Genomic DNA, 18991 nt, shown 5'->3' on the forward strand with positions numbered 1-18991 from the left:
AGATCCTTTAGGCATTATAGATCAATATAATGTTATCCTGTTCACTATTTGAAGGTTTATGCTATTTAAAATGTTCCTCTCTCTCTGGTCTCTCCCTCTCTCTCTCTGGTCTCTCTCTCTCTGGTCTCTTTCTTTCTTTCTGGTTTCTGTCTCTCCCTTTCTCTCTCTGGTTTCTCTCTCTCCCTCTCTCTCTCTCGTTCTGGTCTCTCTCGTTCTGGTCTCTCTCGTTCTGGTCTCTCTCGTTCTGGTCTCCCTCGTTCTGGTCTCTCTCGTTCTTTCTTTCTTTCTTTTCTTTCTTTCTGGTTTCTGTCTCTCTCCTTTCTTTCTTTCTTTCTTTCTTTCTTTCTTTCTTTCTTTCTTTCTGGTTTCTGTCTCTCCCTCTCTGGTCTCTCTCTCTTTCTTTCTGGTCTCCCCCTAAAACACTCTCTGGTCTCTCTCTCTCTCTCTCTCAATCTCCTGTAGGTCTCGATGTTGTGACAGAGATGATCCTTCTCACAAGATGATCAAAACAGAGGTGAGCTCATCTCTTTCCTCTCACACCGCATGTTCTGATGAGCACCACGTTTGTCTATATATAAATTTAAAGCTCATTCCTATATCTTCAGTTTCAACTTCAACAACTTGTGTGTTAAGTATATTAAAAAGGGTTAATCCATTAACAATCTGATTCCCACAGACAGACAGACAGACAGACAGACAGACAGACAGACAGACAGACAGACAGACAGACAGACAGACAGACAGACAGACAGACAGACAGACAGACAGACAGTGCATGGTTCTGGCTGGGTGTGTTCAGCGCCTTAATGTTTACTTAGCTGCCTGTCAGCCAGCTTGGCTGTGTGGGCATGGCTTGAATGAGAGGGGGCATGTCCCTCAAGACTACTGGGTGTCATAATGTAAGTGAGCACTCAAAGTTCACTGCAATAAAAACTTTCTCTGTCGAATCAGGTCACCTCCTCCGCACCTTAAGTCACGCCCTAAGAATCCACATTGAGCGACTGACACACCTCCTTGCATCCCCTCCTTGTCTTTAGAAGTGCGTCAGACGCTGCGTAGTAGGGCCTTGTCTGTCAGTGTGTCAATGCCTCTATTTCCATTCCTCACAGTGTAGTGCAGCTGTTGAGTAAAGAGTTTCCCCAGAAACTCCTCTGAATTGTTCTGAGCTGTTGAGTAAAGAGTGGCTTTGTGTAGTGAGCTGTGTGAGATTGTGGCAGCTGTTCATTCATCTCTCTCCAGTGGTTCGTTTGATGGCGGTCCAAACCTCTGAGTGATCAAACTCCACGCCTCCACAGTACAGGGGTGGGCCAGGGTGGGACCAGCTAGGTAGCAGACACACTCCCCCATCTCTTTCCTCCTGTTTCTCAATCCTTTGGGGCAGTCACATTGCAGAACTTTGTAGAACACATATACAGAGTTATTTGTTTGAAGGGAAAGGGGGAATACCTAATCAGTTGTACAACTAAATGCAATTAACTGAAATGTGTCTTCGGGGGGGGGTGCCTTAATCGACATCCACATCTTCGGCGCACAGGGAACAGAATGAATGAATGAATGTTTTGGAGTGGATTCTTTTCATAGACAATATGTTTTCTGTAACTTATTGGAGTCTACTGAAGACCCAGTTTGTTACATACATTAAACACATTTTCCTTAAAACAACTTTTGGAGTTGTTTTCATTTTGAGGTACTTTTCTCTTGCTGAAGGGCCAATTGTTCTCACGACCTGGTGGTTTTCTTTTGACTGTACATGACTGTGTGTCCTTCTTGAGAAGTTTCACATATTTACCACAACAAAGGAGTTAACGACCGACAGAGTTCTAAAATGAATCCCCACCCACCTGCCTTCCTGCTGCTGTTTCAGTCCTCTCCTTACCACACATACACACTGCTGCCACCCTCCCATTAAGGGCCAGGCACACGCCCATGTGGACTCTTAACAACAGAAATGCCCAAATGAGTGCAGTCGCGCCTACCCATATGCCTGATGACATCACCACGTGGGCGCTCTGTGAATCACCCACACACTTGCACAGTTGAGTTGTCTGCACACATACTCACACCGTCATATGGTCTTTAACTCTCCTTCTGTCTCTCCCTCTCTCTCACACACACACACACACACACAGACACACACACACACACACAGTCTGACTGGACACCTTCTGTGGGTTCTGTAAAGGAGTGACACATCATAAGGTAGGGTTAGCTCAGGGTTGATCGACCAGCAGACATGCGTTAACCCTCCTCGTCCAACCTTCACTAACCCCAGTACAGCAGGAAGGATCCACCTCAGGTGGTAGGTTTACTTACTGACTTTATTGTCCCCATGGGGAAATGTTATTGCAGTGTCATGTACACGTTTAAAGTGGCGTTTGAATACAAAACAAAATTGACAATACAACTGTCATAAGTTACATACCAGCCTGCTGGCTTTACAGTCGATCGGAACATTAGCCTGCTGGTCTTACTGAGTGGATAGGAACATTAGGCTGCCGGCCTTACTGGGACGGTAGGAACATTAGCCTGCTCTCCTTACTGAGTCGATAGGAACATTAGCCTGCTGGCTTTACTGAGTCGATAGGAACATTAGCCCGAGCTATTTAGGAGGAATATCACACCTGGCACAAATGATTGTCTAGTTCTGTTAGGACCTCATATTGAAGCTAGCAGAGAACCCAACTGATGTAAAGAACAATCTTAAAGTGATCAACTTTGGATTAGATACAAGCATCAGTAAGTCTTAGACAATACATTCATTCAACTTGGATCTAACTTTCTTACCACTTTGCATGTTGTTTTCTTCCCTCTGTGAATTGGTCAAATGTGGTCAAATGATACATGTTGTGTATGGTTTCCTAGAAACAAGGGTGTCTCAACTTACCCCACTCTACCCTAGAGTAGAAAAAAGGGGCTCATCAGGACTGTGGTCTCAATGTTCCTCAATGTGACTCTTGTCTCTTTATTGTGTCAGGAGGGCTTCTTCGACCTCCAGGAAGCCCTGCAGTCAATCTACATGAGAAGGGAGGCCCTGAGAGAGCAGCTGGCCACAGCCAAGTCTAAAGGAGAGGAGACTATGGGGCGCTGCATCCAGGTGACGACACTACCACTGACGGACTGACTGACTGGCTGTCTGATGGATGGATGGACTGACTGGCTGTCTGACTTGACTGGCTGTCTGACGGACTGATGGATGAACTGGCTGGCTGGCTGGCTGGCTGACTGGCTGGCTGACTGACTGGCTGTCTGACGGAGTGATGGATGAACTGACTGGCTGGCTGACTCGCTGACTGTGTGACTGGATAACTGGATGCATGGCTGGCTGATGAGCTGGATAACTGGATGGATGGCTGATGAGCTGGATAACTGGATGGATGGCTGGCTGATGAGCTGGGTAACTGGATGGATGGATGGCTGATGAGCTGGGTAACTGGATGGATGGCTGGCTGATGAGCTGGGTAACTGGATGGATGGATGGCTGGCTGATGAGCTGGATGCATGGCTGGCTGATGAGCTGGATAACTGGATGGATGGATGGCTGATGAGCTGGGTAACTGGATGGATGGCTGATGAGCTGGGTAACTGGATGGATGGATGGCTGATGAGCTGGGTAACTGGATGGATGGGTGGCTGATGAGCTGGGTAACTGGATGGATGGATGGCTGATGAGCTGGGTAACTGGATGGATGGCTGATGAGCTGGGTAAATGAGAAGAAATTAAGTGAGGAAACGACTGCATATAATCAGCAAAGTTATTGACAAGCTGTTTTGTTTCCTCTCAGCTTATCTTGTTTCTAGTTGAGGGGAAAAAAACGGAATCATGAAAGCAGTCACTCGTCCATGCCTTCCTCCACATCTGTTAAGACATCATCCACTGTGCTTAAACAGATACTTCAGGATTTTGGCAGTGAAGCCCTTTATCTACTTCCCCAGTCAGATTAACTCGTGGACACCATTTTTATGTGTGAAGTTTGAATGAAGTTGCTAACTAGTCATGGTCAATTGCTAACTAGCATTAGAGCAAAGACTGGAAGTCTATGGGTATATGCTTCCAGTCATTACACTAATGCTAGTTAGCATTGGCTCACGAAACTACGTCTAACCTCCTTCCTACTGAACACCGAGACAAAAAAAATGGTATCCACAAGTTCATCTGACTGGGGAGGTAGATTGAATAATTGTTAAATGGCCACTCACACTATTTACACCTTTTGTTTTTACACTGCTGCAACTCGCTGTTTATTATCTATGCATAGTCACTTTACCCCTACCTACATGTACATATGACCTCAATTACCTCAACTAACCTGTTTATTATCTATGCATAGTCACTTTACCCCTACCTACATGTACATATGACCTCAATTACCTCAACTAACTGTTTATTATCTATGCCTAGTCACTTTACCCCTACCTACATGTACATATGACCTCAATTACCTCAACTAACCTATTTATTATCTATGCATAGTCACTTTACCCCTACCTACATGTACATATGACCTCAATTACCTCAACTAACTGTTTATTATCTATGCCTAGTCACTTTACCCCTACCTACATGTACATATGACCTCAATTACCTCAACTAACCTGTTTATTATCTATGCATAGTCACTTTACCCCTACCTACATGTACATATGACCTCAATTACCTCAACTAACTGTTTATTATCTATGCCTAGTCACTTTACCCCTACCTACATGTACATATGACCTCAATTACCTCAACTAACCTGTTTATTATCTATGCATAGTCACTTTACCCCTACCTACATGTACATATGACCTCAATTACCTCAACTAACTGTTTATTATCTATGCCTAGTCACTTTACCCCTACCTACATGTACATATGACCTCAATTACCTCAACTAACCTGTTTATTATCTATGCATAGTCACTTTACCCCTACCTACATGTACATATGACCTCAATTACCTCAACTAACCTGTTTATTATCTATGCATAGTCACTTTACCCGTACTTACATGTATAGATTACTTCGACTAACCTGTACCCCCGCACACTGAAGAGGTGTAACGGTTTTCTTGCAGTAAAAGAGAGGCGGACCAAAATGCAGCGTGGTTTCTATTCATGGTTCTTTAATTTATAAAGACACTATACATGAATAAACTAACAAAAACAATAAACGTAACGAGAAAACCTAAACAGCCTATCTGGTGACAACAAACACAGAGACAGGAACAATCACCCACCAAACACTCAAAGAATATGGCTGCCTAAATATGGTTCCCAATCAGAGACAACGATAAACACCTGCCTCTGATTGAGAACCACTCCAGACAGCTATAGACTATGCTAGATACCCCTACTATAATACAAACCCAATACCTAACAAAAACCCCAAGACAAAACACACCACATACAAAACCCATGTCACACCCTGGCCTGACCAAATTAATAAAGAAAACACAAAATACTAAGACCAGGGCGTGACAAGAGGTAACGGTACCACCTGTATATAGCCTCGTTATTGTTATGTTTTTGTGTTACGTTTTATTAATTTTTAGTTTATTTGGTAAATATTTTCTAAACTCTTCTTGAACTGCACTGTTGGTTAAGGGCTTGTAGGTCAGCATTTCACTGTAAGGTCTACACTGTTGGTTAAGGGCTTGTAGGTCAGCATGTTACAGTAAGGTCTACACTGTTGGTTAAGGGCTTGTAGGTCAGCATGTTACAGTAAGGTCTACACTGTTGGTTAAGGGCTTGTAAGTCAGCATGTTACAGTAAGGTCTACACTGTTGGTTAAGGGCTTGTAGGTCAGCATTTCACTGTAAGGTCTACACTGTTGGTTAAGGGCTTGTAAGTCAGCATGTTACAGTAAGGTCTACACTGTTGGTTAAGGGCTTGTAGGTTAGCATTTTACAGTAAGGTCTACACTGTTGGTTAAGGGCTTGTAAGTCAGCATGTTACAGTAAGGTCTACACTGTTGGTTAAGGGCTTGTAGGTCAGCATGTTACAGTAAGGTCTACACTGTTGGTTAAGGGCTTGTAAGTCAGCATGTTACAGTAAGGTCTACACTGTTGGTTAAGGGCTTGTAGGTCAGCATTTCACTGTAAGCTCTACACTGTTGGTTAAGGGCTTGTAAGTCAGCATGTTACAGTAAGGTCTACACTGTTGGTTAAGGGCTTGTAGGTTAGCATTTTACAGTAAGGTCTACACTGTTGGTTAAGGGCTTGTAAGTCAGCATGTTACAGTAAGGTCTACACTGTTGGTTAAGGGCTTGTAAGTCAGCATGTTACAGTAAGGTCTACACTGTTGGTTAAGGGCTTGTAGGTCAGCATGTTACAGTAAGGTCTACACTGTTGGTTAAGGGCTTGTAGGTCAGCATTTCACTGTAAGGTCTACACTGTTGGTTAAGGGCTTGTAGGTCAGCATGTTACAGTAAGGTCTACACTGTTGGTTAAGGGCTTGTAGGTCAGCATTTCACTGTAAGGTCTACACTGTTGGTTAAGGGCTTGTAGGTCAGCATTTCACTGTAAGGTCTACAATGTTGGTTAAGGGCTTGTAAGTCAGCATGTTACAGCAAGGTATACACTGTTGGTTAAGGGCTTGTAGGTCAGCATTTCACTGTAAGGTCTACACTGTTGGTTAAGGGCTTGTAAGTCAGCATGTTACAGTAAGGTCTACACTGTTGGTTAAGGGCTTGTAGGTCAGCATGTTACAGTAAGGTCTACACTGTTGGTTAAGGGCTTGTAAGTCAGCATGTTACAGTAAGGTCTACACTGTTGGTTAAGGGCTTGTAAGTCAGCATTTCACTGTAAGGTCTACACTGTTGGTTAAGGGCTTGTAAGTCAGCACGTTACAGTAAGGTCTACACTGTTGGCTTGTAGGTCAGCATTTCACTGTAAGGTCTACACTGTTGGTTAAGGGCTTGTAGGTCAGCATTTCACTGTAAGGTCTACACTGTTGGTTAAGGGCTTGTAGGTCAGCATTTCACTGTAAGGTCTACACTGTTGGTTAAGGGCTTGTAGGTCAGCATTTCACTGTAAGGTCTACACTGTTGGTTAAGGGCTTGTAGGTCAGCATTTCACTGTAAGGTCTACACTGTTGGTTAAGGGCTTGTAGGTCAGCATTTCACTGTAAGGTCTACACTGTTGGTTAAGGGCTTGTAGGTCAGCATTTCACTGTAAGGTCTACACTGTTGGTTAAGGGCTTGTAAGTCAGCATGTTACAGTAAGGTCTACACTGTTGGTTAAGGGCTTGTAAGTCAGCATGTTACAGTAAGGTCTACACTGTTGGTTAAGGGCTTGTAGGTCAGCATGTTACAGTAAGGTCTACACTGTTGGTTAAGGGCTTGTAGGTCAGCATGTTACAGTAAGGTCTACACTGTTGGTTAAGGGCTTGTAAGTCAGCATGTTACAGTAAGGTCTACACTGTTGTTTAAGGGCTTGTAGGTCAGCATGTTACAGTAAGGTCTACACTGTTGGTTAAGGGCTTGTAGGTCAGCATGTTACAGTAAGGTCTACACTGTTGTTTAAGGGCTTGTAGGTCAGCATGTTACAGTAAGGTCTACACTGTTGGTTAAGGGCTTGTAAGTCAGCATGTTACAGTAAGGTCTACACTGTTGGTTAAGGGCTTGTAAGTCAGCATGTTACAGTAAGGTCTACACTGTTGGTTAAGGGCTTGTAGGTCAGCATGTTACAGTAAGGTCTACACTGTTGGTTAAGGGCTTGTAAGTCAGCACGTTACAGTAAGGTCTACACTGTTGGTTAAGGGCTTGTAAGTCAGCATGTTACAGTAAGGTCTACACTGTTGGTTAAGGGCTTGTAAGTCAGCATGTTACAGTAAGGTCTACACTGTTGGTTAAGGGCTTGTAGGTCAGCATGTTACAGTAAGGTCTACACTGTTGGTTAAGGGCTTGTAGGTCAGCATGTTACAGTAAGGTCTACACTGTTGGTTAAGGGCTTGTAAGTCAGCATGTTACAGTAAGGTCTACACTGTTGTTTAAGGGCTTGTAGGTCAGCATGTTACAGTAAGGTCTACACTGTTGGTTAAGGGCTTGTAGGTCAGCATGTTACAGTAAGGTCTACACTGTTGTTTAAGGGCTTGTAGGTCAGCATGTTACAGTAAGGTCTACACTGTTGGTTAAGGGCTTGTAAGTCAGCATGTTACAGTAAGGTCTACACTGTTGGTTAAGGGCTTGTAAGTCAGCATGTTACAGTAAGGTCTACACTGTTGGTTAAGGGCTTGTAGGTCAGCATGTTACAGTAAGGTCTACACTGTTGGTTAAGGGCTTGTAAGTCAGCACGTTACAGTAAGGTCTACACTGTTGGTTAAGGGCTTGTAAGTCAGCATGTTACAGTAAGGTCTACACTGTTGGTTAAGGGCTTGTAAGTCAGCATGTTACAGTAAGGTCTACACTGTTGGCTTGTAGGTCAGCATTTCACTGTAAGGTCTACACTGTTGGTTAAGGGCTTGTAGGTCAGCATTTCACTGTAAGGTCTACACTGTTGGTTAAGGGCTTGTAGGTCAGCATTTCACTGTAAGGTCTACACTGTTGGTTAAGGGCTTGTAGGTCAGCATTTCACTGTAAGGTCTACACTGTTGGTTAAGGGCTTGTAAGTCAGCATGTCACTGTAAGGTCTACACTGTTGGTTAAGGGCTTGTAGGTCAGCATGTTACAGTAAGGTCTACACTGTTGGTTAAGGGCTTGTAGGTCAGCATGTTACAGTAAGGTCTACACTGTTGGTTAAGGGCTTGTAAGTCAGCATGTCACTGTAAGGTCTACACTGTTGGTTAAGGGCTTGTAGGTCAGCATGTTACAGTAAGGTCTACACTGTTGGTTAAGGGCTTGTAGGTCAGCATGTTACAGTAAGGTCTACACTGTTGGTTAAGGGCTTGTAGGTCAGCATGTTACAGTAAGGTCTACACTGTTGGTTAAGGGCTTGTAAGTCAGCATGTCACTGTAAGGTCTACACTGTTGGTTAAGGGCTTGTAAGTCAGCATGTCACTGTAAGGTCTACACTGTTGGTTAAGGGCTTGTAGGTCAGCATGTTACAGTAAGGTCTACACTGTTGGTTAAGGGCTTGTAAGTCAGCATGTCACTGTAAGGTCTACACTGTTGGTTAAGGGCTTGTAAGTCAGCATTTACTGTAAGGTCTACACTGTTGGTTAAGGGCTTGTAGGTCAGCATGTTACAGTAAGGTCTACACTGTTGGTTAAGGGCTTGTAGGTCAGCATGTTACAGTAAGGTCTACACTGTTGGTTAAGGGCTTGTAAGTCAGCATGTCACTGTAAGGTCTACACTGTTGGTTAAGGGCTTGTAAGTCAGCATTTCACTGTAAGGTCTACACTGTTGGTTAAGGGCTTGTAAGTCAGCATGTCACTGTAAGGTCTACACTGTTGGTTAAGGGCTTGTAAGTCAGCATGTCACTGTAAGGTCTACACTGTTGGTTAAGGGCTTGTAGGTCAGCATGTTACAGTAAGGTCTACACTGTTGGTTAAGGGCTTGTAAGTCAGCATGTCACTGTAAGGTCTACACTGTTGGTTAAGGGCTTGTAAGTCAGCATTTCACTGTAAGGTCTACACTGTTGGTTAAGGGCTTGTAAGTCAGCATGTCACTGTAAGGTCTACACTGTTGGTTAAGGGCTTGTAAGTCAGCATGTCACTGTAAGGTCTACACTGTTGGTTAAGGGCTTGTAAGTCAGCATTTCACTGTAAGGTCTACACTGTTGGTTAAGGGCTTGTAGGTCAGCATGTTACTGTAAGGTCTACACTGTTGGTTAAGGGCTTGTAAGTCAGCATGTCACTGTAAGGTCTACACTGTTGGTTAAGGGCTTGTAAGTCAGCATGTTACTGTAAGGTCTACACTGTTGGTTAAGGGCTTGTAAGTCAGCATGTTACTGTAAGGTCTACACTGTTGGTTAAGGGCTTGTAGGTCAGCATGTCACTGTAAGGTCTACACTGTTGGTTAAGGGCTTGTAGGTCAGCATGTTACAGTAAGGTCTACACTGTTGGTTAAGGGCTTGTAAGTCAGCATGTCACTGTAAGGTCTACACTGTTGGTTAAGGGCTTGTAGGTCAGCATGTCACTGTAAGGTCTACACTGTTGGTTAAGGGCTTGTAAGTCAGCATGTCACTGTAAGGTCTACACTGTTGGTTAAGGGCTTGTAAGTCAGCATGTCACTGTAAGGTCTACACTGTTGGTTAAGGGCTTGTAGGTCACTATGTCACTGTAAGGTCTACACTGTTGGTTAAGGGCTTGTAAGTCAGCATGTTACAGTAAGGTCTACACTGTTGGTTAAGGGCTTGTTAGTCAGCATGTCACTGTAAGGTCTACACTGTTGGTTAAGGGCTTGTAAGTCAGCATGTCACTGTAAGGTCTACACTGTTGGTTAAGGGCTTGTAGGTCAGCATGTTACAGTAAGGTCTACACTGTTGGTTAAGGGCTTGTTAGTCAGCATGTCACTGTAAGGTCTACATTTGTTTTATTCAACGCATGTAACTAATACAATTTGATTTGATGAAGGGCCTCATTGCCAATGTCCCAAAGTATCCATTTTAAAATAACTCCTACTAATCCCTCATGAAATTACAGGTTTCTTTTCTGTCGTTTCGGAGAGACAGGCGAGGCAGGAAATGGCTGACAGATACGTGCATAAACAACCAGTATCTAGACAGGAGAACAGATACGTGCATAAACGACCAGTATCTAGACAGGAGAGCAGATACGTGCATAAACGACCAGTATCTAGACAGGAGAACAGAGACGTGCATAAACGACCAGTATCTAGACAGGAGAACAGATACGTGCATAAACGACCAGTATCTAGACAGGAGAACAGAGACGTGCATAAACAACCGGTGTCTAGACAGGAGCACAGAGACGTGCATAAACAACCAGTATCTAGACAGGAGAACAGAGACGTGCATAAACTACCAGTATCTAGACAGGAGAACAGAGACGTGCATAAACGACCAGTATCTAGACAGGAGAACAGAGACGTGCATAAACGACCAGTATCTAGACAGGAGAACAGATACGTGCATAAACGACCAGTATCTAGACAGGAGAGCAGATACGTGCATAAACGACCAGTATCTAGACAGGAGAACAGAGACGTGCATAAACAACCAGTATCTAGACAGGAGAACAGATGCGTGCATAAACGACCAGTATCTAGACAAGAGAAGAGATGCGTGCATAAACGACCAGTATCTAGACAAGAGAAGAGATGCGTGCATAAACGACCAGTATCTAGACAGGAGAAGAGATGCGTGCATAAACGACCAGCATCTAGACAGGAGAAGAGATGCGTGCATAAACGACCAGTATCTAGACAGGAGAAGAGATGCGTGCATAAACGACCAGTATCTAGACAGGAGAAGAGATACGTGCATAAACGACCAGTATCTAGACAGGAGAAGAGATACGTGCATAAACGACCAGTATCTAGACAGGAGAACAGATATGTGCATAAACGACCAGTATCTAGACAGGAGAGCAGATACGTGCATAAACGACCAGTATCTAGACAGGAGAACAGAGACGTGCATAAACGACCAGTATCTAGACAGGAGAACAGATACGTGCATAAACGACCAGTATCTAGACAGGAGAGCAGATACGTGCATAAACGACCAGTATCTAGACAGGAGAACAGAGACGTGCATAAACAACCAGTGTCTAGACAGGAGAACAGAGACGTGCATAAACGACCAGTATCTAGACAGGAGAACAGATTTTGTTTATTTTTGTTTATCTCTAACTCTGCATGCCTCTATCTGTGTGTGTCTGTCTGTGTCTGTCCATCTGTGTGTGTGTGTGTGTGTGTCTGTCCATCTGTGTGCGTGTCTGCATCTGTCCATCTGTGTGTTTGTCTGCGTCTGTCCATCTGTGTGTGTGTGTGTGTCCTTCTGTGTGCGTGTCTGCGTCTGTCCATCTGTGTGTGTGTGTCTGCGTCTGTCCATCTGTGTGTGTGTGTCTGCGTCTGTCCATCTGTGTGTGTGTGTGTGTTTCTGCGTCTGTCCATCTGTGTGTGTGTCTGCGTCTGTGTGTGTGTGTCTGCGTCTGTCTGTCTGTGTGTGTGTCTGCGCCTGTCTGTGTGTGTGTGTCTGCTTCTGTCCATCTGTGTGTGTGTGTGTGTGTGTCTGCGTCTGTCCGTGTGTGTGTGTCTCCGTCTGTCCATCTGTGTGTGTGTCTGCATCTGTCTGTGCGCGCGCGCGCATGTGTGTGTGTGTGTGTGTGTGTGTCTATGTGGTCTGTTCATGGGGGTGTGTTAGCTGCAGCTGGAGCGTCTGCTGACCAGACAGATGGAGATCCATCAAGAAGCGCAGGCCCAGGACAGACTGCAGGCCCTGGAGTGGAAGGTCCCTCTGGGGGCCTTCAGGTTGAGTCACAACACTAACCCAAAACACCGTCACCATGTCAACGGAGTCTCCACTGATAGCACAAGTCTACCACCAGGTCAGTCATTCCACATTCATGTTAGGAAGTGTATATTGGACCGGTAGAACGAAAACGTAAAGTTGAATGAATTAGGTGTTGAGGTTAAGTTTAGGAACCAGGGTTCGGTTAAGGTTGGGGTTGGAGTAAGGAGAATAAAACATTAACATGGGGTCAGTGGTACCACTGTTCGCCAACCTTCTATTTCTGCTGGTTAAATATACACTGACTTTGTTTCATTTCCTAGTCACACTTTCATTTCTCTCAGTCATTTGTTTTTTTGGGGGGGGTTTTGGGGACTTTCAGGATGGGTCCAGGTGTGTGTGTGTGTGTGTGTGTGTATTTTATTACATCCCCATTAGCTGTTGTGAAGCAGCAGCTACTCTTCCTGGGGTCCACACAAATGGCACATGTAGCCTACATCTCAATATATACACACCAACTATCTAGGTCCTCAGAAAGCAGACGTGTATATATAAAGGTTATAAATGCTCTGAGTTGTTTTTAAGTTTGCTTTGAGGCAGCTATTGATTTACCCTGAAGCCCTCCTTAAATGGATAATTCACCCAAATTACAAAATTAAACATTTATTTCTTTACCCTGTAAGCAGTCTGTGGACAAGGTATGACAGCAATCCATGCTTTGCTGTAGTTTCCCTGACACTGTTTCCACATGCTAAACGTTTTAACATTTGTATCACAAGTCCCATTCAAGTCATGGGACTGATATTAGCATTTTTCGCACATGAGACAATAAAAATGCTGCGGTTTGGCTGGCGCCTAGTCGAACTCAGCTAGTACGAAACAAACAAGTGTGCTAGCATACTCCCTTAAAAGACCTTTGCTTGAAAAGACCTTCTCTTGAAAAACAGAGTGGCAATAGTACTGTTTGTCCATTATGAGTTTGTCCAAATAGTCCAAATTAAATCTAAGATATCTCAAGAAATCTGTCATGAATTTTGACATTTTTGCCAAGGAGATCTTATTCGTACAATTTTACATCTAACTGAGATGTTTAGTGCAGTATTTGTCAATTAAAACGTGCATGAAAACAAATCGTCTCTCATTGAAAGACAACAAAGACTTTATTGAATAATCCCTACTGTTGATCAATCACCCACAAAGGGGCGTAGACTTCGGCTCTGAACATCGGCTTGGATCCAGGAAACATTTTGTGTGCTCGAACAGCCGGAAAAAACCCTCAAAGATGTCCAAAACAAACAAACAACGCCACAAAATATCATCATAATATATGTACAAACTCTTCGGAAACGGTTTCGACCGGAAAACGTGCGTCGTTTGAGACAACGAAGAGTGTGTGGTGAGCACTGAGGATGACACGTCCTCTCTACTTTCACAAACTCAACCTCACACAGTCAACAGCATGACACCGCAATGTTAACACGTTCACCTGCTTCCTCTGTTTCCTTTTATGCTCGCACGGCGCGTAACCACACACACTTAAACACACACACTTAAACACAATAAAACACACACACACACATGCACTCACATGTACACAGACTGAATTATCTTCCTTTGTGCTCTACCTCTGGGTCTTCATAAACAGCATTGACAGCAATGTGGCGTGACTTTTCATACACAACAACACTACAGTACTTTTATTATCATTCTGTTATATCAGAAATGTGTCTTCTGTTGAGAAGAGGGACTCCCTGCACAATTAAATTAAATCAAAAGTTTATTTGTCACGTACGCTGAATACAACAGGTGTATTCATCTTACAGTGAGTGACCTTACATTTCACCTTACAGTGAAATGCTTACTTACGAGCCCCTAACCAACTATGCAGTTAAAAAAATAAAAATAGGAATAAGAATAGGAAATAAAAGTAACAAGTAATTAAAGAGCAGTCTGTCCATTACAGTTTCAATTACAGCTCTCTGCCTCAGTACAGGTTCAATTACAGCTCTCTGCTCTCTGCCTCAGTACAGGTTAAATTACAGCTCTCTGCCTCAGTACAGGTTAAATTACAGCTCTCTGCCACAGTACAGGTTAAATTACAGCTCTCTGCCTCAGTACCGGTTAAATTACAGCCATTGTCTAAATCAAATCAAATCAAAGTTTATTTGTCACGTGCGCCGAATACAACAAGTGTAGACCTTACAGTGAAATGCTTACTGACAGGCTCTAACCAATGGTGCCAAAAAAATTGGTAAAGAAATAAAACAACAGTAAAAAGACATTTGAAAAAAGAATAGCAAGGCTACATACAGACACCGGTTAGTCAGGCTTATTGAGGTAGTATGTACATGTAGGTATAGTTAAAGTGACTGTGCATATATGATAAACAGAAAGTAGCAGAAGCGTAAAAGAGGGCTGGGGGGGGGTACACAATGCAAATAGTCCAGGCAGTGATGCAACTGGTCAGGATGCTCTCGATGTTGCGGCTGTAGAACCGTTTGAGGTGAAATAACAGCTACCTGTCTAAATACAGGTTAAATAACAGCTCCCTGTCTAATTACAGGTTAAATAACAGCTCAATGCCTAGTTGCAGGTTAAATAACAGCTCAATGCCTAGTTGCAGGTTAAATAACAGCTCAATGCCTAGTTGCAGGTTCAAGGGACACTTCAGGATTTTGTCAATGAGGCCCTTTATCTACAGTACTTCCCTAGAGTCAGATGATCTCGTGGATACAATTTTCCTGCCTGGCGAATACTCATAGACTAGCGGATACCGATAGACTTCCAGTCATTGAGCTAAATAGCATTTGCTCGCGAAAGTGCCCTAACCTCCCTTCATACTGGACACAGAGACATAATATGGTATCCACGACTTAATCTGACTCTGGGGAAGTAGATAAAGAGCCTCATTGCCAAAATTACAAAGTATCCCTTTAAATAACAGAGGTAGTCTATCTTGTCTGTATCCTAGCTTTGTCGTTATGCAAGCCAATGTACATAATGTTTCTGCTACCAGCTCTTATGATTTGAATAAGAGCTTCTGGAAATCAGAACAGCGATTACTCACCTTGAACTGGACAAAGAATTTAACTTTAATGAGTTGGACGAAAGGGATTTACTCGAGACACCCGAACAAGCCCCCATCCCCATCATTCGCAGTAGAGACGCAGTAGAGACAGTGAAGATATAGCGGAAAGAGATCGAGGTGCCTTGTGAGGATCCGCTGATGAGTGGCGAATCTGCCCTTGCCATCCGTACTACTGGCCAACGCACAATCAGCGGAGAAATAAATTGGGAGAGCTAAATGAATGTATATCCTACCAACGGGACGTTAAAAACTGTAATATCTCATGATAAGCTGTAGACCACACTATCTACTTAGAGATTTTTCATCTGTATTTTTCGTAGCTGTCTACATACCACCACAGATCGAGGCTGGCACTAAGACCTCACTCAATGAGCTGTATATCGCCATAAGCAAACAGGAAAACGCTCACCCAGAAGTGGCCGGGGACTTTAATGCAGGGAAACTTAAATCTGTTTTACCTCATATCTATCAGCATGTTAAATGTGCAACCAGAGGGGGGGGGGGGAAACAACTCTAGACAACCTTTACTCCACACACAGAGATGTGTACAAAGCTTTCCCTCGCCCTCCATTTGGCAAATCTGCCCATAATTCTATCCTCCTGATTCCTGCTTACATGCATAAAATTAAAGCAGGAAGCACCAGTGACTCGGTCAATAAAAAAAAAGAGGTCAGATGAAGCAGATGCTAAGCTACAGGACAGTTTTTCAGACTGAAATATGTTCCGGGATTCTTACGATGGCATTGAGGAGTTTACCACATTAGTCACTGACTTCATCAATAAGTGCATCGATGACGTCGTCTCCACAGTGACTGTACGTACATAAACCAACCAGAAGCCATGGATTACAGGCAACATCTGCACTGAGCTAAAGGGTAGAGGTGTCTCTTTCAAGGAGCGGGACACTAACCCAGAAGCTTATAAGAAATCCCACAATGCCCTCTGACGAACCATCAAACAGGCAAAGCATCAATACAGGACAAAGTTCGAATCATACTACACCGGCTCTGACGCTCGTCGGATGTGGCTGACCAACTGGCAAGTGTCTTCACTGACATTTTCAACATGTCCCTGACTGAGTCTGTAATACCAACATGTTTCAAGCAGAGCACCATAGTCCCTGTGGCCAAGAAAACTAAGGTAACCTGACTAAATGACTACCGACCCGTAGCACTCAAGTCTGTAGCCATGAAGTGCTTTGAAAGCCTGGTCATGGCTCACATCAACAAATTATCCCAGAAACCCTAGACCAACTGCAATTTGCATACCGCCCCAACAGATCCACAAATTATACAATCTCTTTTGAATGCCACACTGCCCTTTCACACCTGTACAAAAGGAACACCTATGTAAGAATGCTATTCATTGACTACGACTACAGCTCAGCATTCAACACCATAGTACCCTCAAAGCTCATCACTAAGCTAAATACCTCCCTCTGGATCTGGATCCTGGACTTCCGATGGGCCTCCCCCAGGTGGTAAGGGTAGGTAACAACATATCCACCACGCTGATCCTTATCACGGGGGCCCCTCAAGGGTGTGTACTCATTCCCCTCCTGTACTCCATGTTCACTCATGACTGCAAGACCAAGCACGTCTCACAACAGTGGTAGGCCTAATCACCAACAACGACGAGACAGCATATAGGGAGGAGGTCAGAGACCTGGCTGTGTGGTGCCAGGACAACAACCTCTCCCTCAATGTGATCAAGACTAAGGAGATGATTGTGGACTACAGGAAAAGGAGGACCGAGCACGCCCCCATTCTCATCAATGGGGCTTTAGTGGAGGTGCAGGTTGAGAGCTTCAAGTTCCTTGGTTCCAAATCACGAACAAACGAACATGGTCCATGCACACCAAGACAGTCATGAAAAGGGCACGACAAAACCTATTCCCAATCCGGAGACTGAAAAGATTTGGCATGGGTCCTCAGATCCTCAAAAGGTTCTACAGCTGCACCATCAAGAGTATCCTAACTGCTTGCATCAGTGCCTGGTATATGGCAACTGCTCGGCCTCCGACCGTAAGGCACTACATCGGGTAGTGCGTACGTCCCAGTACATCACTGGGGCCAAGCTTCCTGCCATCCAGGACCTCTATACCAGGCGGTGTTAGAGAAAGACAAAAAAAATAGTCAAAGACTCCAGCCAACCCAGTCGTAGACTGTTCTTTCTGCTACCGCAAGGCAAGGGGTACCGGAGCGCCAAGTCTTGGTCCAAGAAGCTTCTAAACAGCTTCTACCTCCAAGCCATAAGAATTCCTGAACAGCTAATCAAATGGCAACCCAGACTACTTGCTTTCCCCCCCCCCCCACACCATATAGCCTCGCTATTGTTATTTTACTGCTGCTCTTTAATTATTTGTTAGTTTATTTTTTATTTTTTTAGCTATTTTTTTTAACTGCATTGTTGGTTAAAGGCTTGTAAGTAAACATTTCACTGTAAGGTCTACACTTGTTGTATTCGGCGCTTGTGACAAATAAAATGTTGATTTGACCTAGCTGTCTGTATCCTAACTTCATCCTTACCTAGCTGTGTGTTCCTGCAGGGGAGAGGCCACTGAACCTGCAGGTGGAGGGTCAAAAGTCGAATGGAGACACACCCCTGGGGAAACAACTAGCCAATGAGCTGAAGAGGCATCACGGCAACAGGGAGGGAAAGATACCGCCCACGAGTCACCATAGCAATGTCAAGTGCAAAACTCTGACCATAGGTCTGCCCCTAGAGATGCTCTCTTATTGTTAATTCACAATTCATCATTTGATACTGAGATACTGAATTAGTTTGTTGATTCTTTGTCATGGATATCTCATGATTCAGCATGAGAGAACTAACTCCTATTTATTTATTTTCTCTCTCATTCCAGAAAATGGGAACGGGGCTGACTTCTCCCAAGGGGCTCTCAGCCTTTCTGACAAGAAGACCATCAAATCATAGCCAGAGGATTCCAGATAGCACCTCTTCTCCTCCTCCTCTTCCTCTTTGTGCATCCCTCTTTCACAACACAGTCGTCGTTGGGCAATACTAAACAAGCACAGCTGCATTAGAGCCTTAACAACCAATGTTGCCTCAAGATAAGGGATTTTACATGTAGTTTCTTTATGGCCAAAGCACCTAGAGAGCCTTTATTTCTCTACTCGTAGAACCCCAGTTTTTGTATTTTCACTGACTGTGTTGATTCCCCCTCCCTTCCCTACTCTACCGTTCTCCTTTCTTACTTTCAAGACTGACGGCGAGGGGTCTGTAGATGTATTTGTACATACAGAATTCTGACACTGAAAAGTGTTTATTTGTTGTTGATGTCATTTTCATATGTGCTGTGTAAAATTAAGGACGTCAGTTACCAGGACAACACTAGAAGTTCCGCCGACTTTGAGTCAACCAGGATTTGGCTCAGAAAAGTCTTATTTATCTTGACAAGGTGCCGGGTTACCATGGTGTTACCATGGTGTTACCATGGTGTCACCATGGTGTTGCCATGGGTTGACTCATCCAAGGTTCTAATGGTGATTAAAACAAACTTAGAGGCTTTCATTTATGACACCAACTTAAATATTTATTACAATTC

The 18991-nt window shown here is 43.9% G+C and overlaps 1 protein-coding gene across 1 annotated transcript in view; it reads left to right on the plus strand.

Moving 5' to 3' along the window:
* Positions 1-18705, plus strand: part of LOC110504820 (NGFI-A-binding protein 1) — a 36527-nt gene extending 17822 nt beyond the window's left edge. Inside the window, exons 4-8 of the mRNA XM_036975235.1 lie at positions 463-514; positions 2975-3094; positions 12249-12432; positions 17972-18136; positions 18290-18705. Of these exons, the coding sequence (XP_036831130.1) occupies positions 463-514; positions 2975-3094; positions 12249-12432; positions 17972-18136; positions 18290-18360 (592 nt within the window). The 3' untranslated portion in view covers positions 18361-18705. The remainder of the gene's footprint in view (positions 1-462; positions 515-2974; positions 3095-12248; positions 12433-17971; positions 18137-18289) is intronic.
* Positions 18706-18991: the final 286 nt, after the last annotated feature.

Source organism: Oncorhynchus mykiss, chromosome 3 (genome assembly GCF_013265735.2).
Source record: "Oncorhynchus mykiss isolate Arlee chromosome 3, USDA_OmykA_1.1, whole genome shotgun sequence".
In the NCBI taxonomy this organism is placed as follows: Eukaryota; Metazoa; Chordata; class Actinopteri; order Salmoniformes; family Salmonidae; genus Oncorhynchus; species Oncorhynchus mykiss.